Source organism: Leucoraja erinacea, chromosome 22, assembly GCF_028641065.1.
Source record: "Leucoraja erinacea ecotype New England chromosome 22, Leri_hhj_1, whole genome shotgun sequence".
Lineage (NCBI taxonomy): Eukaryota > Metazoa > Chordata > Chondrichthyes > Rajiformes > Rajidae > Leucoraja > Leucoraja erinaceus.
The window spans coordinates 15299798-15327754 of record NC_073398.1 but is presented as its reverse complement, the minus strand read 5'-3'; the positions used below and the strand labels follow the sequence as shown (position 1 = coordinate 15327754).

Below are 27957 nucleotides of genomic sequence, written 5' to 3'. Positions count from 1 at the left end.
GATGTTATTGCATAATTTATGTCAGTTAACATCTGTGTTCAAAGAACTTAAAACAATTTGAACAAAAGCTGAGTATTTCAGATATTTATAATGGGTTTTCACACCATACGTTATGTTTAATAATCCATATATTATGAGGATGGAAGTGATCCCGATGCAATTAGTTAAAAAAAAGAGGAATTCTTATGAGTTTATGAGCTTAAAGCAACAAAGAGTCAGTTTAAGGGTGTGAAGTAGTCCCTTTACAAAGTGCAAATAAATCTTCATTTTGCAACAGGTCACTTTTAACATCAGATATTCTCAATGCCTAGAGTTGATCCACTACAAAAAGTAAAGGCATATTACCAATCTGTTCTTTTTAAGATCTGACCTATCTGCAGAATGTCTTGAAAGATATTGTACTAAATATAAATCCAATACAGGAAGCTCTTCAGAGGATGAGCGGCAGTCAGAGATGAAAATAAATCTGTGCAGCACAATGATAGATTGAGGAGCCAATGCGATAAATATAAAAGGTGTTAATTTGGAAAATGTTAGTGACATTAATGCACTAGGAAGTACATTACTTTCATCCTGGCTATGTTTTACTATTCATTTTTATTCATATACCTTATCTCCCAAATAAGCTAGTCTTGAATTAAAGGCACTACAAACATCCAAAAGAAACAAATGCAGACCATTTTATACAATGCTGAAGAAGATGAGGGGTGTTGGACGGTCAAATCCTGCAGGCAGCCAATCACTGAGATCTTACGTTGACAACTTCAAAATTCTACAGATATCTGGACCCAGTGAAGATTGTTGCTGCAGAGCTCCAAAAGGTTAAAAAGGCGACTGACAATAGTTTAAAAAAAATATTTTGCATAATTAACAAAATGAATCCAAGAATATATTTCCTGTTGCTTAAACCCACACTTAGTTAGTAATCACTTATGTGACAAAGCACATCAGGAGCAGGATGTTAACTTCACCAATATAATAATCTGGTCCTCAAATTGACACAAGGCTGCAATAACGTTCAAAGATAGAAGCAGCCTGTTAAAATTAGCAGTTAAAAATGACAGTTTTTCCACTGATGGATACGCCTGCTGATTCCTAATTTAAGACCATCTCCTTCTCGTTGCGTTATTTATCGCTTGTCCTTTCGTGTGTTTTGGTACTTCCTGAAACATTATGGCATGAGGTTAGGGGGATTTGTATTACTCCTGCAGGAGATGCAGCACCTGCAGTCCCGATACCTCCTCCCTCAACTCCGTCCAAGGACCCAGACAATTCTTTCTAGCGAGGCAGAGGTTCACTTACACCTCCTCCAATCTCATCTATTGTATCTGCTGTTCCAGGTGTGGACTATATATTGGCAAGACCAAGCACAGGCTCAGCGATCATTTCGCTGAACACCTCCGTTCTACACGATCTCCCGGTTGCTAAACACTTTAACTCTCCCTCACATTCTCATACTGACTTTTCGGTCCTGTGCCTACTCCACTGTCAAGGAGTGAGGCCCAACGCAAATTGGAGTAACAGTACCTCATATTTTGTTTGGACAGCTTACAATCCAGCAGTAGGAATATTGATTTCTCCAACTTCAAGTTACTCTTGCTTTCTCTCTCTCTCTCTCCCTCTCTGTCCCTCCCCCACCGTAGTTCTCCAACTAGTTTTGCTGTCCTTCTGATTAATTTTACTGATTGTATACCTCCATGTCACATTCCCCTCAGCTAACAATGTACCATTCTACATTTGTCATTTTCACTCCTCACCCTTCCATATCTCTAGCCCCTCTCCCCTGATTTGGTATGAAGAAGGGTCTCGACCTGAAACGTCACCCGTTCCTTCTCTCCAGAGATGCTGCCCGTCCCGCTGAGTCCTCCAGCATTTTGTGTCTATCGTTGATGTATAAGCAGCATCTGCACTACCTCCCTACGCCCCAGCTCCTTTAGGATAATTGAGAGTCCCAGTTCATATCTGATTCCATTGGTCAAGCACACGGTGAATATAAACCATTTATCTAAAGGTTCCTGTTCCAGATCATCATTTTGTTAGGACTACAACTGGGGTCATGTTCCAACTTTAACCCACGCACTTTCAAGGATCACAATTCAGAATAAAACATGATGGCAAAATGCTTAATACATTGGATGAGTAATCCTGAGACCTATTGGAAACTCAATATCAAATATTATTTTTTCACATTAGAACTGCAATTTGGTTTATAAAATCTACAGTAAAATTCTCATCAGAGAACAGTCACCTCATCCACCAACCCCCACCCCAACCCTCTGTTCTTTTTCATATTGTCAGCATTTTCTAAACATTAACTGTAATGAGTCAAGGCAAATGCATATCAAGATACAACACATGTTTATTAAATGTACTTACAGAATCAGTCTGCAGGACATAACAGTTCCCAGCAGCTACTCATACTGAATGGCGTAGGTAAACTCTTGCTAATATAAAGCGCATATTGGGCGGAGCAACTACTAACAAGCACTACAATTGGCTAGTAGGAAATAACCAATCTACATCTTTCCTTGTAGAAACAAAAAGAAAGCATCGGTACATAGGAACTTGGTAGTGGAACGTTAATAACGCATATGGGGAAGTTTATATAGTTACACAAAATCACTGTATCTAATGGGTGGCCTGCTAACCCGTCCGGCACGTTTGTGGTACGAATCTGCTTCGCATCCTTTCACCAGAGAAGATACCGAGGAGGGAACGGGAAATGCGATTGGGGACCCGACGGGGCAGGGAGGTGGTGAGATAGGCGAGCAAGGCGCTGAAAGCCATGGGGTGGCCGCGGTGGAAACGGTCTCTGATAGTGGAGCAGCAGGACCGGTAGTGGGAGGGAATACAAAACGCGAGACATTTGGATATGGAGTCGCAGGATGCGGTTCCTTCACTGGAAGGATATGTTGACGGTTGCGCCTGTAAATGGCTCCTTCCGCTTCAACCAGATAAGAGCGCGGTTCTTTGGCAGGGCCGTAGATGTGACCCAGACGGCCATAGCCCTTGTTAGGCTGGAGGCGAACCACCTGTTCACTGGTGAGAGGTTTAAGTGGCTTACTGGATTTGCCAAAAAAAAGTTTCTGTGTATCGCATTTAAATTGTAGTTGTTTCTGGATCGCAGGCAGAGAACAAACTTGTGGCTGCAAAAGCTGCTGGGACACAGGCAGGGGAGCATGGGATTGGAGAGACATTAGTCGCTCGGCTGGGGAACCCAGTATGGGATCCCTTGCAATGTTCCTTAAGTTGACCAGGTCTAGGTAGATGTCCGATTTCGCAAGGTATGAACGCTCCATTAGTTGTTTTGTGCTTCGGACGGCTCGTTCGTTGGACTGCGGGAACTCAGGGCTGCTGGTAATATGTCGGAAGTCCCATGCAAAGTTTTGAAAGACTGGCTGGTGAACTGTCTGCCGTTGTCGGACAGAAGACGTGCATGGGAGCCGTGCATGGAGAAATGGCGCTGCAACTTCTCGATAACCGCTTCAGATGTAATGGTTTGGATTAGATCGATGTCGAGCCAGCCCAAACAAGAATCAACAAGAACCAGATAGTGTTTCCCATGCCATTTGAATATATCGGTGGCTTACGTGGACCGGGGAGAGGAGGAACTGGGTGCGGCAGTAAGGGCTGCTTCTGCTGATGTGGCGTCAGGCTTTTGCAGACGGCGCAGACTTCAGTTTTGTCACGTATGTACTTGGTCATACCAGGCCAGTAAAACATGCTTTGTGCCCGCTGTAGGGTTGCCTCCATGCCGTGAAGGCCCCTGTGGACGGCGACAAAGTACTCGTCCCAGAGGACAGCTGGGACAACTGCCTTGTGGCCCTTAACTAGAATCTCGTCCTGTAACAGCAGTTCGTCACAAACCAGGAAGTATGGGCAGATTGCGAGCGGGGTGTTGTATTGTTTATCTGGCCTGCCACGCGGGATGACTGCAGACAGCAATTGTAACATCTCGCCAGCAGCCGTGTGTTCTGCCAGGCTGCTCAAGCAATCAGTAGGAACATCCGATACCTTCATTACTGAGAACTGGTCCTGTTCAGAGAGTTGTTGTTCATTGGTTTTGCGTGGGGCTCTTGATAGCGTGTCAGCTATGTGTATGTCCTTGCCTTTATGTTGAGATCAAACCACTGCAGCTGCATCATCATCCGTTGTAGGCGGGCTGGGGCAGCGTGAATGTGTCTATTCAAAACAGTGACCAACGGCTGGTGGTCAGTTTCTATAGTCACAGACTTCCCAAAAATAAAGTCTTTGAATTTTGTGCAGACGAACACCACTGTGAGCAATTCTTTTTCGATCTGGGCGATTCAGAGTCAGTTAGCGTGCGAGAGGCTTGCAGTCGCCATCGGTAGTGGTTTGCAGGCAAGCAGCGCTGAGTCCGTACTGGGACGCATCACAGGTGAGCATCACTGGTAACTCCAAAGCAAAGTAGGCGAGAGTAGGTGCGCTAGCCAGCTGCAACTTGAGAGTGGCGAAAGCTCTTTAGTGCTGCGGATACCAGGATTATGCAGCGACTTTGTGTGTCAGTTCCCGCAGGGGGGCAGATATGTCGCTGAGGTTGGGAATAAATTTCCCCAGGTAGTTGACCACTCCAAGGAACTTTTGTAGACTCGCAACGTCAGTAGGAACCAGCATCTCGTTGATAGCTGCAGTTTTTGGTCTGGTCCGAGACCATCACTTGTGAAAACATGTGGAGAAGGGTTTCTTCATAGTTCCATAGCACATATATCTGTAGCAATGGTTCTGTATTGTTACACATGCACAGTTTATTAGTTTGGGGATACAGCGCGGAAACAGGCCCTTCAGCCGTTGCCTATTTCCTTCGCTCCATAGATGCTGCTGCACCCGCTGAGTTTCTCCAGCTTTTTTGTGTACCTACTTGTGAAAACATGTCTGACGTAGGTAACTTACGGGACTCAAAACTTGCACTTCAGGGGATTGAGCTTGAGCTGAATGTCTTTGGCACCGTCTAGTACTTTCTTCAGATTAGCATCATGTTCAGCCAGGGCACGTCCGTAGATGAGAATGTCATCAACAATGATGGCGCATGGATACTCGGCAAACAATTGTTCCATCGTGCGCTGGAAAACTTCGTTGGCGGAGTTGATGCCAAAGGGCATTCTCAGGAATTTGTAGCGGCCGAAAGGGGTGCCGAACGTAGTAAGATTGAACGAGTCTGGGTCCAGTGGAATCCTCCAAAACGAGCTCATGGCATCCAGAACGGATGCGTTGCCTATTTGAGCAGCAACTTCCTCTACTGTTCGCATAGGGTAGTGCGGGCGTTTGATAGCAGTGTTGAGATCTCTGGGGTTTATGCAGATACGGATCTCCTCCTTGTTTTTTTTCGTTGCGACCACCATGGTGGAAACCCAGTCAGATGGGTCGGTAACCAGCAATAACACCCATGGAGACCATCCGCTAAAGTTCATTGTGTACTGTCACACATGGCATGTGGAATACTATGTGGTGCTTGGACCACAGGAGTGACATTGGGATCAACGACAATGTGGTATTTGAGGAGTAACTTGCAGAGCTCGTTGTTGAACAGTTCTTTGTATTGAGAGAGTACTTGCTGAGTGGGTCCCTCAGCGAGAAAGAGTTGATGGACAGCAACTATCCCAACATACTTCAATTTCAATGCTGGGCCACCATGCAAACAGATCTCTGCAAAGCTATTAGGCCAAATCTATTTGTGCCATGCATACATTCATAAACTAAGCCTTTACAGGTGTCAGAGGTCCTGGGCAGGAGAATGGGGTTCGGAGGGAGAGATAGATCAGCCATGATTGAATGGCAGAGTAGACTTGATGGGCTGAATGGCCTAATTCTATTCCTATTCCTTATGACCTTATGAATACCAGGCATGTATCTCAACTTTCATGACTCATAGTCTTGCCTGCAGAAAATAGTATCTGCCCCCCCATGCATGCAGTGATTCAAATATTATCATTTCCAACAACACTCCAATCCTCCCACTTTTCCACCTCCCTTCCATTGTTGCTCCAATTTATACAGGCAGCAAGTACCCTTTTCTAGTTGGGCATCATTATATCCCGACTCCGAGTCACGTCTTTCCATGCCTTACCGCTGTGCTTCTGCCTTCAGATCAGACTAGCAAGTTAACCCCACCTTTCACTGGTACATCACCACATCGGCAATAGACTCATCTCAGATTTATTGATCTAAAAATCATCATAATACATTTGCTTGTATTGTGGTTGTGCGGGCGCAGTGGTCGAGCTTGCGAGAGACCCAAGTTCGATCCTGACTATGGGTGATTGTCTTGTATATTCTCCCCATGACCTACATGGGTTTTCTTCGAGCTCTTGGTTTCCACCCACACTCCAACGACATACAGGTTTGTAGTGTTATTGGCTTGGTATAAAATGTTTAAAAACATTTCCCCAGTGTGTGTAGGATAGTGTTAATGTGCAGGGATTGCTGGTGGGTGGGACTCGGTGGGCTGAAGGGCACCTGAAGTTTCCGCGCTGTATCCTCAAACTAATAAACTGTGCATGTGTAACAATACAGAACCATTGCTGCAGATATATGTGCTATGGATTTGATTGATCACAACCATATCTTATATCCTACAGGAACAACAACCTACCCCTATCAGAATTTATTTTACACATTCAATTATCTATTCACTTATTAGATGTTGACAATTCATTGATAACTGCATATTAGTTCATCTACAAGTAATGTAAATCACTTTTATTTTGGTCTGTTAGCTTAGTTTCATTTGATTGCAAAGGCTCTAACTTTCCCACTACATCAAAATTCTGACCAAACTTCCCCATCAGCACACTGGTAAACCTGCACTCACAGAAACCAACACCTTTCCTTTCTCAAACCAGCTCACACCTACCATTAAGATGCTCACCCATTATGCTGATCGCTTAAGCAGCTGAGCACATTCCATGTCAACAATATCTCTGAAGTAATCTGTTATCAGCTTAGTTCAGATTTCCTGTTGATTCCCCCTTCCTTCAAAGTGACATTTGCTGATGGGGATAAAAAGTCACTGAAAGAAGATGTCCGTTTGGTTGACAAGCTGCTGCCGCCGAGTCATTGTGGAACTTAAACTCAGCAACTTAATTTCTCGAGTTTACAATCAAGGGACAAACCCAAGGAATGGGATAGTGGTGGAGGGCCACAATGAAAATGAGAGCGAGCAACCCCAACTAGAAAACACAAACAGCCAGTTATTATGTTTAATATATACACCCAAAGAATGCCTTCAAAAAAATAAATATACATATATTAATGTACAATGTAGCCATTAAACAGATAGTCCTTCCCTTTCTCATTTCTACTCATTTTTGCAGACATTTGAGCACAAGAGTGAACCATGAAAGTTGTTCTGACAGTAAAACTTTACATGTCATTTAATTTTCATCACGCCGCAGGTTACAAAGCGTTTCATGGCTCACCTTTGAACAATGTTGCGAAATATGAGTAGAGGCACCATAGATACAATTAACGTCCTCAACAAACCTCACTGTTGATCTCCTTAGCTGTGCTACACCATCAGATTGCACGAGCTGCAGCTCCGTAAATGGACCTTTCGCCTCCAGAATCAAAAGCTGCAAGTTCAAGCCCCTTTCTATATGCGAGCACATTTACAACTGAAGTATTGTGCTACTGTAGTTGAGACACTAAACGCGAGCCCTGTCTGCTTGCTCAGATGAACGCAAAATGTCCCATGTTATCTTTCCATAGAAATACAACAATGCTATTCTCATCTGTCACTTCAGAACTCATTAATTGGAGTGTAAGCAAGTCAGAGAGATTGCCCAAGAAGAGGCCCCGCTAAATTGAAAATACAGGATATGGTTTCCAATGCAGAGCCGCCCAAGGTGGCTGTTGCTGATATAAGCAACAGCCTTAACAGCTAACCACCAGAGAGGATATGCGTCAAACACCAAACCTCTGATTTCTTGTCAAGACAGGGAACTAAAATAGAAACGCACATCTAACATGCAAAATGCAAGAATCTCTAAACAGAAAACATTAAAAGTTTAGTAGGATTTGGGAGGGAAACATTGCGAGTGGAAATGTAACCAATTTAATTCATAACCTATTGAGATTGGTGTAAAATCTAATGAGGGGAGAATAGCCCCAGTCACATTCCAAGACAGGGCCAATGTGGAACATGTCATTCATATCACTCCTTGTAAAAAGAAAGTTGCATTGAAACATGGTGAGATTTTCAGAGAATAGCTGCATTACGTGTAAACTGGTGCAATGAAAAGTCTGGAAAGGTGAACATGGGGCTAAGAGATGTGTGGAAATGAGGATCTATTGCCTTGGGTGTTAATACCAGAATGGGGAAATTTAAAACATGTGGAAGCAATTATAAAATTATGATAAGGAGTTTGAATGTACAGCTTTTAAAATCTTACCTCACCTTATCATTATCCTTATCAAAATCTTACCTCACCTCACATTATCAAAGCAAAGATGAACTGCTAATGGCTGCAAGCAGACCATGTGCTCTTGCAATGTTGAATAACACAATTTCAATGCTTAGTTTAGTTCAGAGATACAGCGTGGAAACGGGCCCTTTGGCCCACCGAGTCTGCACCGACCAACGATCACCGCACATTAACACTATCCTACACACACAAACTAAGGACAATTTACACATACCAAGCCAATTAACGTACAAACCTGTACGTCTTTGGAATGTGGGCGGAAACCGAAGATCTTGGAGAAATCCAAACGGTCACGGGGAGAGCGTACGAACCGGAGTACTGACAGCACCTGTAGTCGGGATCGAACCTGGGTCTCCGGTGCTGCAAGCTGTCAGGCAGCAACTCTACTGCTGCGCCACCATGCCGCCTGTTTCACATTCGTTTATTTAGCTAATAAAAACAAGCTATACCAAACAATAACAATAAAAAGGTACAAAGCAAATCAAGATTTCTTGAAAAGCACTACAAAATACTTCACTGCATGGAATACACTTAGCTGCATATCTCATTGAACAGAGAATAGTACAACACAAGTACTGGTCATTTTATGTGCAAGCATTTTAATGGGATTGTTCTACACACCTACGTATATAGTCAACACGAGATAGAGTAACAGATATGTAGAAAGATTATAGAATGATGTAAAAGCAACAGGGTTGGCACAGTGGGCAACATTAACTTCTCCCAAATTGACTGGGGCTTATTTAGTGCAAAGGGTTTCGATGGGGCAGAATTTGTTGGGAGCATCAAGGAAAGTTTACTGAAAGTGTGTGGATAATCTATGGGGGGGGGGAGGGGGGGTGGGGGGAAATCAGGTAGGTTCAGGTAGAATGAGTTGGTTTTGGTTGCTCTGGCAAAGTAGTAGCATGGTGACTAGCACAAGTTTCTAGTAAATTGGTCACATCTGGCCCTACATCAACATAATTTCAACGTCTCTAAATTATCAGTGTTTGTTTAACGGACTTCACAAGAAAAGCAAATATTCCTTCCCGTCATCATCATTTTCTGTCCATGCCTCAAGTTCCACACCTCACCATCAACCCCATCCTTCTACTTAACATCTCTATACAAGGTTCATAAATCTACTGCCATATTTTAATTTATGCCTCCACGTATACAAATCTCTACACGGCCTTGTTTTTCTAAAACTCCCAGTCAGAGTGATGCATACAGCATAGAAACAGGCCCTTCAGTACATAAACATTCAAACACCTATCTAATTTTCCCCATATTGCCCTCAAATGTTCCACAGTTCCATCTCTCAATTTACACACAGAGTAAATTTACCGTAGCCAGTGAATCTGCAATAATCTTTGGAACATTGGAGGAAACGGGTATACAAAGGGGAAACCCGTGCTGTCACAGCAAGAATGTACAAATCCCAAGCAGCACAAGAGGTCAGGATCAGTGGAGCTGCATGACAGCAGCTGCAAGACAGCATTGGTGCACATGTTGAAACAACACACACCTCTTCCAACACATATTCCAAACAAAATCATTCCCTCATATTACAGAATAGGCTCTGCCTGTAATTGGAGAAATAATCTGTATTTTGAAGGCTCTCTCACAGACCGTTTCCATCATGGCAATCCAGCACTCTCAATTAACATGGTCACAAGTATGCTGTTTCTATTCTTGGTTCCACAATCCAAACTAATCTTCCAGAAACCTGCCAAGGAAGTACAACATCTTAACACACAGAAGAATTCTTGGCAAGATACAAATTCCTCCCACAAACAAATTGTACATTAGTTTTACCAACTATAAAATCTACATTTGAGAAATCAGTTAAACATGCGTTGATTTCTCTTGTCCTCGTTTCACTATTATTCATAGAGCTTTTGCATTGTTGTCAAATTTTGCAAGAACATTGACAAAGGGTTGAGGAGGACTGGACATGGCTGAATCTTGCATTTTCATTCACATTCCTACCCAAAAGAATAACAGACTGTATAACTTGCTCAACCCAGCCTTACTTTTCAATTCCAAACATGGCCCAGAGATTACTTGCTGCCTTTCTACCAATGCCCCTCTTCACTCTTCCACAAAATTGGGAGAAAGATCCTAGGACTTCACCATACAACCTATGGTGGTATAGTTGAGTTTAATATTTTTACCTCATTACTCCATCACAGCTTATGGAACAGTTATGAAACATTTGGGTTTGTGATTTGGAAGTAACACCACAGCTCCACAGAATATTGTTTGGAATCAAATCTCTAACACATACAAAATGCAGAAAAAGTTACAAAAGGACTGAGGTTTCAGCAAATGAATGTCATTTTGCAATAGCCAACTCTTTAACAAATTAATTTGGGCAACATTCAATTAGTATAATCTTCAGATATTGACCCTAATGGACCAGTTTTTAATATAACGTAGTTTGTAACCTTAAAAAGGCAGCATCTTTCCATGGTGTAGCACAGTCACCTCAGATTCAGAATACAGTGGATTTTTAAAATCCCATGTTCATATTTCAAATTCCAAACAGCTCTGTCTTTTTATTTGCCCTTTTACCTACAAATCAATTTTACTTAGAAATGAGTTTTTAAGAACTAAAATGATAATTTGGGGCAATCAACACGTTTTGTCTTATGGAGAGAAAGAATGGGTGACGTCTCGACACGAAACGTCACCCATTCCTTCTCTCCAAAGATGGTCCCTGGCCCGCTGAGTTACTCCGGCCTTTTGTGTCTATCTTCGGTTTAAACCAGCATCTGCAGTTCCTTCCAACATGTTTTGTCGTTTGGATGTGTACACCATCAATGCAAGCCTAACATTCTTGATGCTACAAAAAAGGATAATTACAAACTTAAACCTTCATTACAAAAGTCATTAATACCCAAGACCTTCTCAATTTTTTTTCCCAGTCAGCAGTGCACGGAAAAAAATATGCAGCCAAATCGGAGACCCAATCAGACATCTTGAGGTAGGGGTAAAATAGAGCAAAGAGGTAGTCATAGTGAATAGCACAGTACAGTTGGAGAGGACAGCAGGACAATATTCTACAAGTCCTTCCCTAAGAGCCCCCTACTAAATAGGGTTGCGACGATCAGACACAGTAGACCAAAAGGCCCATTCCCATGCAGTACCACCCTATGGCAATTGTATATCAGAACTATCAAATTGTATTTAATTGTGGAGAACACACACACACATATATACACACACATATACACTTCAGTGAGTAATGTTCTGCTAGATATGATTCCAAATATATTGAGCAAGCCAGCATTAACCCCATCTGTGTTTTGTCAACCTCAAGCAAAGAAACAAATTGACAAATTGCTTAAACACAAAGAACAGAGCCGTCCTCGATTCGGTGATGTTTGACTGATGGTGCAAAAAGCAATATTCACTATTGAGATTTAAACATGAGAAACAGCCACCAGCATGGAATTTAGAGACAACCAGGATTCATGGCACCACACCTCTACAAACAACCATCGAAGGCAAAGATGAAAGGAAATGGAATTGGCGAAAGCAAAAGGTCACAAAGATTATCGTGACCGCATTAGCAAGTCAGGTTTGATTACCACAATGCTCAGTTTCAAATGGCTGGGGAAGTGCAAAGCAAAGGTTATATCATCCGTATGGAGAATAGGGCAAAAGTTAAATAAAAAGAAAAATGCACATGGCTACCTCTCGCAATCGAGGGCTTGTCTATATTTATACTACCACACCAATCCTTCCTGGATGCAAATTGACAATAGGTCACAAGGAACGGTGTGTAGGAAGGAACTGCAGATGCTGGTTTAAACCAAAGATAGACACAAAAAGCTGGAGTAACAGCGGGACAGGTAGCATATCTGGAGACAAGGAATGGGGGATGTTTCGTGTCAAGACCCTTCTTCAAGGGTCTCAAACCAAAACGTCACCCAGACTGGTCTGAAGAAGAGTCTTGACCCATAACTTCACCCATTCCTTCTCTCCAGAGATGCTGCCTGTCTCCAAGGAATGGCATTCCATCAGAAAAATTACAGAAAACGTTGATTCAGTTTTAGTATTTACGGACTTTTTAAAATTATATCTGCTGAATGTGAACAGAAGATTTTAAATCAATTAAAATGCTTAGGAGAATGATTATGATTTTTATATTTTGCATCCACCTTTGTAAAGAATTTAATCATGGGCATAAAAGTAAAATACATTTTGCATGTTTAAATGTGTTAACAGTACCTCCAGTGCAGCAAAACTGTTTAAATTAAAGATCAAATATCATATGTTGTGAAATCCTTCTGTTACATTTAATCCATGTCCAGATACATGGACATAACCAATGTATTAAGCTGAAAATAGAGAAATAAGCAACACCATCTGTGTTATCTTGGGCAGGCAGTTAAAATGCTGATCCTGCCGATCCTAAATTCTTCAAGCTTATGGTCTCCGCTAATTTATTACTTGATAAACAGAATGAGATCTTCCCTGAAACCCCATCCAAAAAATATTTCAACTTATCTAAACTTTAACAAATATCCTAAGCTCCACTGTCTCATTTGCTACCTCGAAGCTGACCTGGCTATTACATTTTATAAACTCAACAGATATGAATCTCACATTTTGCACTTCCAGCAGAAACTGAATTAAATTAAATTGTGCCCAGCCTCATGAAACCAGAAAACTTCCTAGGAATGGCGTAAAAGTTTCATTATTTCTGGCTGCAGCACTACTGACAAACAATTAAATATAAACTACAAGTTTAAACCAAGTCATAAAAATATTTATGCACAAGTAGGAGTCATTGCAATCTTGTAACATGTGTAATGAAGACGGCATTTTAACAATCAACAAAGGTTTATTTTTAAGAACTGGTCAAAAATGTTGTGATTTACACAGGCAAGCATCACCATGTCCCCTGCCTCCAAGATGCTGGGGGACCACAATTAATGAAACACTCAGCTGGGTTTACATAGAAACATAGAAAATAGGTGCAGGAGTAGGCCATTCGGCCCTTTGAGCCTGCACCACCATTCAATATGATCATGGCTGATCATCCAACTCAGTATCCTGTACCTGCCTTCTCTACATACCCCCTGATCCCTTTAGCCACAAGGGCCACATCTAACTCCCTCTTAAATATAGCCAATGAACTGGCCTCAACTACCTTCTGTGGCAGAGAATTCCAGAGATTCACCACTGTGTGAAAAATGTTTTCCTCATCTCGGTCCTAAAAGATTTCCCCCTTATCCTTAAACTGTGACCCCTTGTTCTGGACTTCCCCAACATCGGGAACAATCTTCCTGCATCTAGCCTGTCCAATCCCTTAAGAATTTTGTAAGTTTCTATAAGATCCTCCCTCAATCTTCTAAATTCTAGTGAGTACAAACCAAGTCTATCCAGTCTTTCTTCATATGAAAGTCCTGACATCCCAGGAATCAGTCTGGTGAACCTTCTCTGTACTCCCTCTATGGCAAGAATGTCTTTCCTCGGATTAGGAGACCAAAACTGTACGCAATACTCCAGGTGTGGTCTCACCAAGACCCTGTACAACTGCAGAAGAACCTCCCTGCTCCTATACTCAAATCCTACACGAGTGCAACTCCATCATCTCGCAAGAAGGTTAACACCACATTGGACTAAGCGGCGTATTTGATGGGTGCCCTTCTACCCTATACCCGCACAGAGTGCTGCCGTGGTATTTACGACCCACAAAATTCACTGCAGATACACACTGAGGCAACTGCAATTTCCATTGCCAAGTACTGTGGTTTCAGGCCCACAGGAAAACTGTGGCCATCACCTTTTACGCTACACACCATCTAGGTCTGAAAATATATCATCAGCCCTTCTTCATTCCAGAACTCCCAATCCCACATTGTGGAAGTACCAGCAAGTCCACAGCAGGTCTTCAAGACAGCTCAACAACATCGTCTCACGGGGGCAAGGAAGGATGGCTGATAAAACCTTGCCTTACCAGCAATACTTTAATTCCCATGAATAAATAAAATGTACCTACCAGAGGGTCGTCGAGTTAATCTGATTTTGACTGGAGCTGGAAAGCAAACAGTCAATATTTTAATTAATTATTTAGGACACTCAACACTACATCGGTTTCAATTGTAAACCTTGCAGAATCTATTTTGTTACGAAAGCCCAAAATAAATGGTTAGCACTGTTTTACAATGTTTAACTTGTTAAGTAATTTAAATACATTTAAAAAAATAATAATCTTAACCACACAAGTCAATAGCTAAACCCGATGACAAATTTACTACATTGCACTAATACATTTTTGTATTCTCCCACTGAAGATCATCATTAAATGGAGGTAGACAAAAATGCTGGAGAAACTCAGCGGGTGAGGCAGCCTTTATGGAGCGAAGGAATAGGTGATGTTTCGGCTCAAGACCCTTCTTCACACTGATGGGGGGGGGGGGGGGGGGGGGGGGGTAGGGAAGAAGAAAGGAAGATGCGGAGACAGTGGGCTGTGGGACAGCTGGGATGGGGAGGGGAAGGAAGGAGAAAGCAAGGATAATTCTACAACAGATAATCCTCCGACATTTTCCCCACCTCCAATGGGATCCCACCACTGGCCACATCTTCCCATCTCCTCCCCTTTCGGCTTTCTGCAGAGACCACTCCCTCCGTAACTCCCTGGTCAATTCGTCCCTTCCTACCCAAACCCTGGTACTTTCTCTTGCAACCGCAGGAAATGCTACACTTGTCACTTTACCCCCCCCCCCCCCTCGACTCTATCCAAGGACCTAAGCAGTCTTTCCAGGTGAGGCAGAGGTTCACCTGCACCTCCTCCAACCTCATCTATTGCATCCGCTGCTCTAGGTGTCAGCTGCTCTACATCGGTGAGACCAAGCGTAGGCTTGGCGATCGCTTCGCCCAACATCTCCGCACAGTCCACATTGACCAACCTGTTCCTCCGGTGGTTAATCCTATCTCTCTATCCCCTACCTACCCCACTCCTCACCTCCCACACCTGTTCCTTCGCTCCATAGAGGCTGCCTCACCCGCTGAGTTTCTCCAGCATTTTTGTCTACCGTCGATTTTGGCAGGAGAGGAGATCGATCCGTGCACACACGGTTTTTACGGTTGTTAAACCTCGCTAACTTTTACAACAGACTACAGATCGGAACAAAACGGTGCACTCGCAGCACAGGAGAATGGTGAGTGAGCTGATGAAACATTGGAGTGCTATCACTTACCATTTTTGCGCAAATAGAAAGACCGTGCAAACCGGAAGAGCACAAGAACAGAGTTTTCGTTATGTATAGATTACATTTGGTTATTATATATGGTCATCTTTTTGGTTGACACAATATGGAGATTTCCCAGTGATATTTCTGGATATTAAATTTGACCCCTTAATAGATTCCTCTTTCCCATCGCCTCTTCCAGCTACAATTGCCCTCCACCATGTTATGACCTCAAACATCTGTTCTGTTGAGGTATTGCAGCCAAGTTTCTCATCCAACTCTCATCAGATCTTACTACCAGACCTAATATATATTTGTTACCAGTTCTTTTGTTCTCCTTGGAGAAAGGAAATGAATGGCTTTAACTCGGAGCACTCCATGTCTAGGAATATGACAACAGGTCTGCAGTCACTCCACTCTTGGCTGTTCTTTGTTGCTGTTTCCAAAGGATTGTCTTGATACAAGAGGCCTGGATGAACTCAACTGTTTGATTTCAAGGAAAGCATCCTTCCACAAAACAGCCAATTGGTTTGGCTCAAAGAAAAAAAGCAGCCCCTTCATGTTTAACACTTTCATCCTCACCCGCAAAGCCCTGGTTATGAACTGGATTGTAAAGTTTTAAACTCACTTTTGAAGTTTGATCCGAACCAGATCTAAGTCAAAATGGTCAAACACCCTGAAACGACATTGCTTAAGCAAACTACAGAAATTAAAATCGCAACAATGTCAGCATTCATTGCACTAAAAGTCTTGAAATAAAAGGAATGTGCGAACACAATTTTGAGTAAATGTTTACAATGGGAACTTTTTCTGTAAACATTTACCCATCATCTAGTACTTGTAAGCTTCCCACCAAACTGCTGAGCCTCCTCTGGCTGCTTTCCCAACTTTTAGTCTCCGAGTCCTTTTTTGTTCAAAACTTTTGGCTCATTTTAACTTTACCCGGCATTTTAAATGACTTCACAACTCAAGCCTTATCCCATTTGCATTCTTGGATTCATGCATGCAAATTTCTCAGTTTTCCCTTGGACAGCATCCAACCCCCAATTCCAGAGAAAAAAAACAGGCTCCTTACCACCCACCCCACTCATTTTCCTTTTGCCTCAGATTTCCAAACACTGCTTCTCGCAAAAAATCACTAAAAACGTAGTTACTTAGTGTTCCAGGTTTCTTGCTCATCCTTGATTGTTTAATGCCCCCTTGTTATTTAGTTACTCATCCCAGCTCTCTGGCCACGAGCATTTAGCAACATTGGTCTGGCTTATTAAAATGCCGTTTCATACTTTCCCACACCATCCCAAGCTTGAATGAAAAAGATAGCTTATACCATTGCCAATCCAGGCCCAATCCTATTACCTTTCACTCAATCTCTGTGCCCAAGAGTTTTCTTTAAATTTTCCCCACTTTTCCACTGCCTTCCAAAATATGAGACCCAACAACTTGAAAAAAGTGTTTCTTGTAGATCAATTGGAAAATTTATAACTTTTGCATAAAAAGTCAGTCACCGGTGAATCAATCTTGCACAAAAGCCCAACAAAAACAAGAGCTACTTAGCAAGATGCTCCTTGTTTTTGAGATCTGACTGGTAGATCAAACCTGAAAAACCAATTGAAGCATGAAAATGGCACAGAACGATATCAACCCACTGGAAGATTTGGAGGATTTAGTTCTGCCAGAAAAGACATTATAAAAGAGAGAAGAATAATAATAACCATCATCTCCCTGGCCCCACATTCACCCCTGGAGCATCAAGACATCTGTATAACCAGGCAAGGGACAGGAAAAAACTGAAAAAAGAGGAAGAGATGGGGGTCCAGGGCACATTGCCCCCTGCTAGCGTTCCAAGGGGCAATGTCCCAGGCGGGTGTAAAAACAGCCGCTATATGCAGACATTTTTTGATAATTGGACCTTGAAATGACACTGTTTTCTTGCCTGTTTACCCTTTATTTATACTGTATTTTTTTTAATTGTACCTTAAAAATAACACATTTTACTTGCTTGTCAGATCGACTTCAGAAAGAGGGATGAACAGCCTCATCTGCGCCATTGGTGCTGAAATGGAGGTGGTCGAGTGCTTCAGGTTCCGTGGTGTAAATGCCACTAAATTTATACTAGTCCAACCATACTGACCCTACGGGCGAGAAAGTACACCAACACCTCTATTTCCTTAGAACGCTAAGGAAATTCAACATTTCTCCAATGACTCCTGCCCATTCCTCACCTACACCATAGAAAGCCCTTGTCCAGATACATCACAGCGTGGTACAGTTTGCTGCTATGCCTAAGAACATGGGGACTTGCAGAGATGTGAACGCAGCCCAGTTCATCAAACAGCCTCCCCCACAAACCCTCAATCAACTCCAAATCCATCTAAACTTCACACTGCCATGGGAAAGCAGCCAACTTGATTAAGGGCCATTCACATCCCAGTCATCCTCTCTTCTTCTCTCTCCTGTCAGGCAGAAGTTACAAAAGCTTTAAAGAGATATCACCAGATTCAAGAACTGCTTCTTACTTTCTGTTATCAGACTCGCGACAGACCTCTCATATGCTAAGAATGAATTCCCAAACTCCCAATCTAGTTTATGATCCTTGCATTTTTTTCGAAATCTTTCTGTACTGTAAACATATATTTTATACATGATATTCTGCACTCTATTTTCTGCACAGTTCCAGTAGGCAGCCCTAAAGCAGTTGTCGATGCAGCAGAGAAAGACGTGGGAGATGGTGCCAGGATAAGTTTTGAATTCATTCAATGATCCAATGTAACCAACAAAATTACAGGCATAGCTGGGACCCTTGAACAGCTACATCAGAGCTCCCTCCAGCTTTACAAGCTGTTAAATTGAATCAAATAATTTAAAATATTATGAAGCATTGAAGATAGACTTAGATTCCTTTATTGTCATTCAGACCTTTCGGTCTGAATGAAATTTCGTTGCTACCCAACAGAGAGACACCCAAAACTACTTTTACCTACTCTCCCCCTACCGTCAGCAGTCCTAAATTACCTATTAAAATATAATCCTGTGCAGGGTCTGAACAGAATTGTAATTCCCAGGTAAAATGCTGATACTGATCTTTCATGAAGTAACAGAGAATGATGAGAGGAGAACGTGGTGAACATGTACTTCCAAAAGCAGGCGACAAACTGGCAGAACATAAGATCATCATCAGCACCGAAATGGAATAAAGTGGCTGCAGCAATACAGATATAAAATTGGCCAAATAATGGGGAACAAAGAATTGGAGTGAAAGGTTTAACCACGTCCTTTGCTTTTTTCTTCATGTATATCACAATGATTTATCTTTGCATGTACAGGGCACGATTTACAAATTTGCAGATGACGTTGTGAACCACAAAAGGCAGAGTAATAGACAAAGGACAAGGACAGAGTGGATAAAGAGAAGTGACAGATGCATTGCATGGAAGCAGATTCAATTGCAGCATTCAAAAGGGAGATGTATAAGTACGTGAAAGGTAAGTATTTTCAGGGTTGTGAGGAGAATGGAGCAGCTGAATTGCAAAGAGCAGTGTCAGACCCAATGTGCCAAATGGCCTTCTCCCATTTGGGGTCCAGCTGCAAAGTTTAGCAATAGATGTTGCCCCGTCTGTCACTTAGCAAGTCCTAGACCCTCTGCGCATATGCTAACATTGCATCAATTTGAATGGCTGAATACTGGGACTTCTTAACAGCAGGATTCAGCCCACGTTGTCACACATGATCTGGAAGCCAAGATCACAATTTAAACCAAATAAGCTCAGGTGTAAACATAAAACAAGTATTTCGTTTCTGACTTTTATGAAAAAAATGTTTTGCCACGGGCCAGAAATGTACTCAAGAACCAAAATCACCTAAAGTAGTAGAATAATGGCAAGACATTGCAACTACAAATACAGAATTAACAACAGGGCTAGAAAAAGTACATTCGTAAAGTGTACTAGCAAGGGAAAGTAGGAAATAACAATGAGGTTTAACAAAGCAAAATATAATCCATCAGTAGAATTATGTGTGTATTAACCTTAGAGACACTTAACCGAAGGAAAATCCAACTTATTAGAATGGTTATTTGTAACCACCAGAAGAATAAGTATCTGTTGTGCACTTATTCAAACATCAAGATCTTCCAAGTTCATCATCATCACCATCATCATACTTTATTGGCCGAGTATGTTTTGCAACATATGTGGAATTTGATTTGCTTTACAGTCATCATACTAATCAAAAGCAACAGAACACAAAATACATTTTAACATAAACATCCACCACAGTGACTAGTCCACATTCCTCACTGTGGTAGAAGGCGAAAAAAGTTCAATCTCTTCCCTGCATTGTTCTCCCACGGTCAGGGACCTCGATCCTTCCGTTCACGGGAAGATCTTGACTCCCGTAACCGGCGGCGGGCCATCCGCGTCCGGGTGATCAAGCTCCAGTATCGGGGGATATCGGCTCCCCGCGCCAGGCGATTGGACCCGGGTCGGGGCTGGTCGAAACCTTCTGTGACTTTGGAGCTCACGACGGCCTCTCCCGAGACTGTGAGCTCCGCGATGTTGAAATCTGCAAGCCGTGGTTGGAGTGTCGATCCCAGGCAAGGGATTGGCTCTGATGGTAAGTCCACGTCCCCGCGGTGAGGCTCAAAGTCAATCCCGAGAAGGCCTCCAGCTCCACGATGTTAGGCCGCAGAGCCACCAGAGATATGACCTGGAAAACAATCGCATCTCCGGCAAGGTAAGAGATTGAAAAAAGGTCCCCCCGACCCCCACATAAAACAAACCAGAGAACATTTACACAACTTTTAAAACACACTAAAAATAACAAAAAAAAAGAGACGAAGGGAGAGACAAACTGTTGGCGAGGCTGCCATCGCGGCGCCACCCTCCCAGAACCATGTAGAGGTTCCCTCTCCCTCCCAGAACCATGTAGAGGTTCCCTCTCCCTCCTAGAACCATGTAGAGGTTCCCTCTCCCTCCTAGAACCATGTAGATGAAATTGTAGCCAGCGCCTCCAACCTGATTCAATAGTCACTACAGTTTCCATGCCATGCAAACTTGACCCAAAAATTACTTGTATTTCACTGAATCTTAAATTAGCTCAACCTACTGGATCAGTTGCAAATGAATTATTTTAACAAAAATCACTCTTGGGAATTTTATAAATGCTGATTTTAGTTCTGGCTGAATGACAGATAATATTTCCCATTAGAGAAAAATAAGAGGGGATTCAACGCAGCTTTAAAAAAAAAAAAAAATGCCATCCTTTTAAGGAAATCTAAACTTCGAATAGTTGCTATAATTCAACAAGTATATTTGTGCAGGTTCCAAGACATAAAAACGTCATGGCAAGTTAGAAACAATTTCACGTGAAGCAACTCTATTTGTGGATCAGTAAGGGATCTGTTAAATATAAACCTTCGAACAAAGAAATCAAAGATTGAGTTTTTAATGCATCTTAAAACAAAATGTTCATTAAATATTTTTCAACCTCCTTTTCCATCTAATACACTGAGCGCACAGGGCCTCAATTAAAATAAACATCCAATTATAGTTGGCCCCTTAAGTGTATTCTGCCGTTCAGCAAGATCATGGCCAATGTGACTAATCTCAACTCCACATTTCTCTATTTTCCCAGCACCATTTCACTCCCTTGCTGATCAGCAATCTATTTACAATAGAATCCGTGAATCCTTTCTATCTGCAAGAATCAAGCAAAATCTATGTGCCTATTTTCAATGACAGCTTTTAAATAATTACAACCGCAGAAAGCTCACTGCAATTGCAAATGGAAACTGATGGAGTAAATGGAGGAAAAGTGGATGGTCAGGCAAAGCATTAAAAAAACATTGTTTACAGAGTCTGGTATTCACTATCTGAAAGGATGGTGGAGGTAGACAATCTCAGTAACATCACATTTAAAAAAACTACATGAGCACTTCAGGCATAAAAGTGTACATGAATGTGGGCAGATTTCCTTTAACCACCACACATACTGTGGCCCAAATGTCCACCCCTTCAGCCATAGAGTTCCATGAAACAACTTAAGGGCCCGTCCCACTTGGGCGTCATTTACCCGACATCCAAGAAATTGGTTGGCGTGTCGTGACGCACGCGTGGCGAGTGGTGTCGTACGCGCAGTAACGCACGGTGCTTCCCTATCGCCCCAGGATTTTGGAATGTTCAAAATCCTTGCGTGCCACCTGCATGACGTATCCCTTGCGCACTCTGGTGTACGTGTAGTGCGTGGTGATGTTTGCTTACACAGGAACATTGCCTAAGCTAATTTATTATGCGTCACTGTGTGTCAACGTCCGTAACCATGCGTCGCCATACGTCGTCGGAGCGCCATTTGCGAGTCATTTGAGCGCCGCACCATGTGATCACCCGGGTATAAAGCGCACCGAATTTTGAACATTTTTCACTAGGAAAATCCTTACCAGAGACTGGCGCTACTTGGCGTGTGACTGTCGTAGTGCCAGATGATTTTTGCGCGACTGTCACTCGTCAGTCACTGCCGGCTTGTTGCGCAAATGCCGCCCAAATGCGACAGGCCCTTTAATATATTACAGCAACCTTTGTTTACTTTGCAAAATAATGAAATGACTACTTTACAGTACACAAGTTATTGAACTCCATACAAGTATAATTAAACAAAGTCTGGTTTGTTAGTTTATGCTCCATAGCAAGCATTCGTTTGAGATGCATGGCAGCTTCATTTAACATCTGCTCTGCCCTAGAGTAATAAATCACAGCGAGCTGTAGATGCAGCCCAGACCATCATGGATATCAGCCTCTACCCCACTGACTCAGTCTATATGCTGCCTCAAGAAAGCAGCCAACATCATCAAGCACCACTCTGTCCTGGTCCTTACCTCTCCAGTCAGCCAGAAATATAAAACCTTATTAACACATGCCACCATGTTCAGGAATAGCTTCTTTCCTGCTGTTATCAGACTCTTGAATGCACCTCCCATGATGCTAAGGATGCATCCCCACTCTACCTTGTTGCATCCCTTGCACTTTTTTTTATCTGCACTTTCTCCGCAGCTGCTTCATTATACTCTGCCTTTTGTTTCCTTTCTTTTTGTGTACTTGGTTAAGCATGGATTGTAATCACATATGGATGATTTAGCTGGATCCCAGTCAAAACACAGGTTTTTCACTTTTTGGTATATGTAACAATAATTAACCAATACTAATAAATAAAAAAAGGAGCCGTTCAGGAATCACTTTCCCGTTAGAACCCTGACCCATTGCTACCACGTAAATCAAACAGTAAATAAAAACTACTTTAAATACTTTACTTTATTTCCCAATTATTCACGGGGCAGCCCAGAGAAAATTACACGACTAATATCATTGGTTATTTCCTAACTTTGTGAAGCTCGGAAGAATTATTTTTTAAAACTACTTTGCGGCACAATGATAGGTCAATTAGAATCTTATGGGTGAAAAGCTCATCTGCAGTTGCCAAAATATTCTCTTTAATATCAATTATTTAAATTACATAAGAGGAAATATGCTTCCGTAGACTCTCATTAGTCCCGTGTGTTTATCAAAACAAATGGCTCCAACATACAATCAACACTATAGAACCTGCCATGTGTGGCTTTGCCTTCATGAATAAACCCACATTTCATGCCATTTTCATGTTGGATGGAGACATGAAAGACAGTTCCCCACCAACTTCACAAAATCCACTAACTAATCATGTATGATAATCAGGCATCATTCAATACATAAAACTTCACAGAGACTGAATAACTAAACTCAACAAATCCTGCTCCCAATCCGAGCCATTTAAAATAAAAGATTTGCTGTTCAAAAGTTGCGAAAATAGCCTGTGAAGTTAAAATGCTTTTAAAAGGCCTCCGAGTAAACAAACACTGCAAGGGCACTAAAACCTGACATTTATTGAACTATCACTTAAATAGTTAGAAATTCTTTCCAGTTGTTCATCTCCCACTCATTGGAAAATTATCTCCTCAGTCACATTTTTGGCTACCATCCTGATTGTTCCCATCACTGTGCTGGTTTGCTTTCCTGTACTTCCTACTCAGTTAACCATTACCACACATCTGCTACACCCAGAAACTAAGCAAAAATCCCTTGGTTGGATTAATATTTAATGTTCCACTAAAATTGGCATAAACAATAAGATTTTAAACTTTCATGAACTAACCTACCCAGAAAAGCTGATTATAATTGTTTTCGCTTTTTCATTAATGAGAGTCTCTTGATATATTTTAAAAGTGGTGACTGATTGTACTGCTGAAACCGAGGTTAAACATCAAAAATAAGAATATTTAAAATACAGATTAGCACCAAAGATGAATAACTTTGAGCAACCCTATTTAAAAATATCACTGGGAATATATTTTTAACTCCCAAATTTAGGGTAGGCATTACCTGTATTCGATCGCCCCAACTGTGGATGGTTTGACTACCCCAACCGCGTGAGAATAAAGAATAGACTCGATTGCCTTCCATCACAGTGAGGAATGTGGGGAAACCGCTGTGGTGGATGTTTGTCTTAACTTTTATGTAGTTGTGTGTCTTGTTGCTTTTTTAAAGTATGGCTGTATGATAAATTGAATTTCACCGTACCTTAATTGGCAAATGAGACAATAAACTGACCTTGAAACTTTGACCCTTGATAAATAGCATTCCTAGAAATGCCTGTGCACCTCGGTAAATGAGGGTGAAGAGCCTTCCTGAACAGCTTCTTTGGGAGAATTAATCAATTAATTTTGACCTGGCTGGACGTACCTGTACTCATGGGAGGACACACTTCAGGGGAACGGATTCTTCAACCATGTGAAAATTCATGAAACACATACAGTAGTTGCAAGTGCTTCAGTCCTTTACTCTCTTGTGCTTAATAAAGGTCTCAATTGATTGCATTGGTTTGGCTCATTGTAATTAGATTCTCCCGACCCACAGAAAAAACCAGAATGTTAACTTCATGAAACAATAGTTACCACAACAAACACAAAACTCCAATGGAGACACCCTGCTTCTTTTCATTCAGTTCAACTTAGCTGAATTAAAACTAGAGTCCACCTTAGCCAAGTACAAAAGAGCAAATATTATTTTGGGAAAGGGGTCTGAATAATGGCACGTAATCCATTATTAACCTCTGCAAGATACTGGCCCAGAGCTTCAGTTTCCACACCAATATTAAAGTGCCCCATCTCCCAGAGAAGTACTGGCTTCCAGAACATGTGTCGATCCAAGTTAAGTACCCCATTCCTGCCTTCTCCCCATATACCTTGTTGCATCAAATAAGCTTTGCCTCAAATCTTTTCACTGTACCTCAGTAAACGTCACAATAAACTAAACTGATCAAATCAGCTGATTAGCCAACAAAGGCGGCAGAGACTATGTCTAAATGGATTGCGATGTGCAATCTTGTTTGGTTCCATTTTGGTCAGCTTTAATTACTTTACATTTCTGCAGAACCTACTGAAAGAAATGTTATATTTTGTTGTTATCCAAAACAGATGGAAGTGCCATCATGACAGATGTTTTCCTGGATTACAGTCACCAATAGTGCAAACAGGGAAAAAAATGTTTCATCTGGATTCACTTCATGAAAAGATTTAAAAAAACAACAAGTTGCAGGACCTTGTATGACAGTACACAAAGCACCAAGCCCACTCACACTCATGAAAAAGGTAATAAATACTAAATTCAATTAGTTTCTGCGAATTTTTATCACACATTGCATCACCTTTTAAATTAATTCTCAGATATTTCTAAAGCTAGGTTCTGCTAATTTTCCCAATGGCCTGTTTTTTGCATAAAGAACGATTTAAGGTATGTCACTGGAATTACTAAACACAATTTTCCACTATAGAGCACTGCAATAATTTTCAGAAATTATATAAATTAATGAATGATCAATGATACACAGAATTAAAATTATTGCTTTGACAAATATGATGAAATGGTTTACAATTTAGTACAACTCACAATAGCCTAGATAAGATGAATGACTGATATCTCAAAATTAGGAAACTGAATCATCCTACCTCAACTAGAAAACAGTGCTGAACTACTATCTACCTCTTTGGTGACCACCGGACTGTGCTTGATCGGACTTTACTGTCTTTACATTGCACTAAACGTTATTCCCTCATCATATAGCTATACACAGTAAATGGCTTGTACACAAAAAAGCTGGAGAAACTCAGCGGGTGCAGCAGCATCTACGGAGCGAAGGAAATAGGCAACGTTTCGGGCCGAAACCCTTCTTCAGACATTTTGGCCCGAAATGTTGCCTATTTCCTTCGCTCCATAGATGCTGCTGCACCCGCTGAGTTTCTCCAGCTTTTTTGTGTACCTTCGATTCTCCAGCATCTGCAGTTCCTTCTTAAACACTGTAAATGGCTTGATTGTTATCACGTATTGCTAACTGGATAGCAATCAGCAAAGGCTTTTCACTGTACCTTGGTACCAGCGATAATAAACTAAGCTAAACTAAATTAAACTGAAGTTGATTAGCGCTGCTAGAGAGATGTGGACACCTTGCAGCATAAATATACCTCTCATGAAACCAGCAAATGTAGACAACATCTCTTTCTAACCAGGATTTTATGCAGAAAACAGAAAACAAATTGAAGATGGAAAAATATGGAAAAGAGAACTGTTTTCAAGGTTCTCAAGACAAACACTATTGTTAGGGCATTTTAAATTATAAAAAGGAACTTTCTTGCATAAGAGTGGACTAAGTATTGTTACGGAGAAAACTCAGTTCAAGGGCATTGCTATGAATAAACAAGCTAATTTTATCTTTTGAATGATGTTAAACCTCCTGGGCAAAACAACATCCCACAATGCTCTTAGTGCCCCACTGTCTTGGGCAACATTTCTCTATCCATCAACATCACACAAAAAAAACTAACTTGTCATCTGTCTCATTGCTGTTGGTGATATACAAGTGTCACATTTGCTTACTTTTCACTCCAAAATATCTTTATTGGCTGTAAAGTTACCTTAGCACTCTATAAATACAATGCCACTCATTTTCCATTTCAATTTGGCCATTGCTAACAATTAGTCAAACGTTTTAAAGAGATTGCCCATGAAAATAATATCATCCAATGACCATTGTAAGAAGGAGAAAATGGAGGAGATATTTACATTGGGTAGGAGAGGAGGGACACAATTAACATCTCAGGATCAGATCAACGTAAATTTCTAATAATTCATTTTTATTTTAGTTATTCTGAACTCATTGTAAAATACCCTGTAGCGTATATTTTGGGCATTTGATGAGGAAACAGGACTGAAATCAAAAGTGCAGAACTACTATCTACCTAATTTTCAAAAAATAACATGGGGGTAATGATTTCATTATGAAGTTCTGAAGAACGCTGACAATCCAGGTGCAAAGTTCATGAGCTTGATTGATGCTGGGAAGAAGCTGTTCTTGAACGTGAATGGTGACAGCATTTGGGATCCTGTACCTTCTTCCCAATGGTAATGGTGGGATGATGATGTGAGTCTTCGATGATATTTATGGAGCATCTTAGTCGGAAGGGGCGAGTTGGTCCCAAGGGCCTGTTTCGGTACTGTACGACTCTGAGATTCAATATTAGCTCCCTTTTGAGGCAGCATATCATGTAGATCTCTTCGATGGTGAGGAGGACAATACTTGTGATAGACTAGCAAATGTCTACCACTTTCTGCAGCCTCCTTAATTGCTGGGCGTTCACATTACTGAACCAAGCCAAATTGTAACCAGTCACTATGCTCTCTACTGTGAGCTTTCTTTGTGATTGCATCAATATATTTGACCCGGAACAGATCTTCAGAGATATGACACTGTTGACTCTCACCACTGCTGTTCATCGATAAAGACAGGTTGATACACTCCAGGCTTTGCACTCCAGGGGTCAACCATGGTATCGCTAACGCTGCGAGCAAGACTGTTGTTCAAAACATGTGTGTGTGTTGAATGCCAAGCTGTAGTCTTGAACATCAGCCTGATGTATGTATTCTTATTGCCCAGCTGATCCAATGCAGTGGAGTGCCACTGAGATTGCATCCTCTTTGATCTGTTGCGGCAGGAGATAATTTGGAAGGGGCCCAGGCCCTTACTAAGGCAGGAGTTGATATGCATCGTAACGAACCTGTCAATGCACTTCATCATCACAGATATTAGTGCCACTGCTCAGTAATCGTTGAGGCACGTCACCAAAAGACACTAAAGGCACTATTAAATAATTAAATCAGCTTTAAAAATACTATAACCAAAATCAGTATACATTGGTTTGGCTGATCAATACATCGGATGAGAAAAGACCATTTGGAAAGACATAGGTGTAA

General features: G+C 41.6%; 1 protein-coding gene across 3 annotated transcripts in view; it reads right to left on the bottom strand.

Moving 5' to 3' along the window:
- The window catches only part of LOC129707735 (cAMP-dependent protein kinase type II-beta regulatory subunit-like), a 154960-nt gene that overhangs the window by 36817 nt on the left and 90186 nt on the right, over positions 1-27957 (bottom strand). For 2 of the 3 annotated variants that reach the window (XM_055652982.1, XM_055652980.1), the window contains one exon: positions 14437-14472. The exons of the other annotated variant lie outside the window; for it this stretch is intronic. In XM_055652982.1, the coding sequence (XP_055508957.1) occupies positions 14437-14472 (36 nt within the window). The remainder of the gene's footprint in view (positions 1-14436; positions 14473-27957) is intronic. 3 annotated transcript variants of the gene reach the window in all.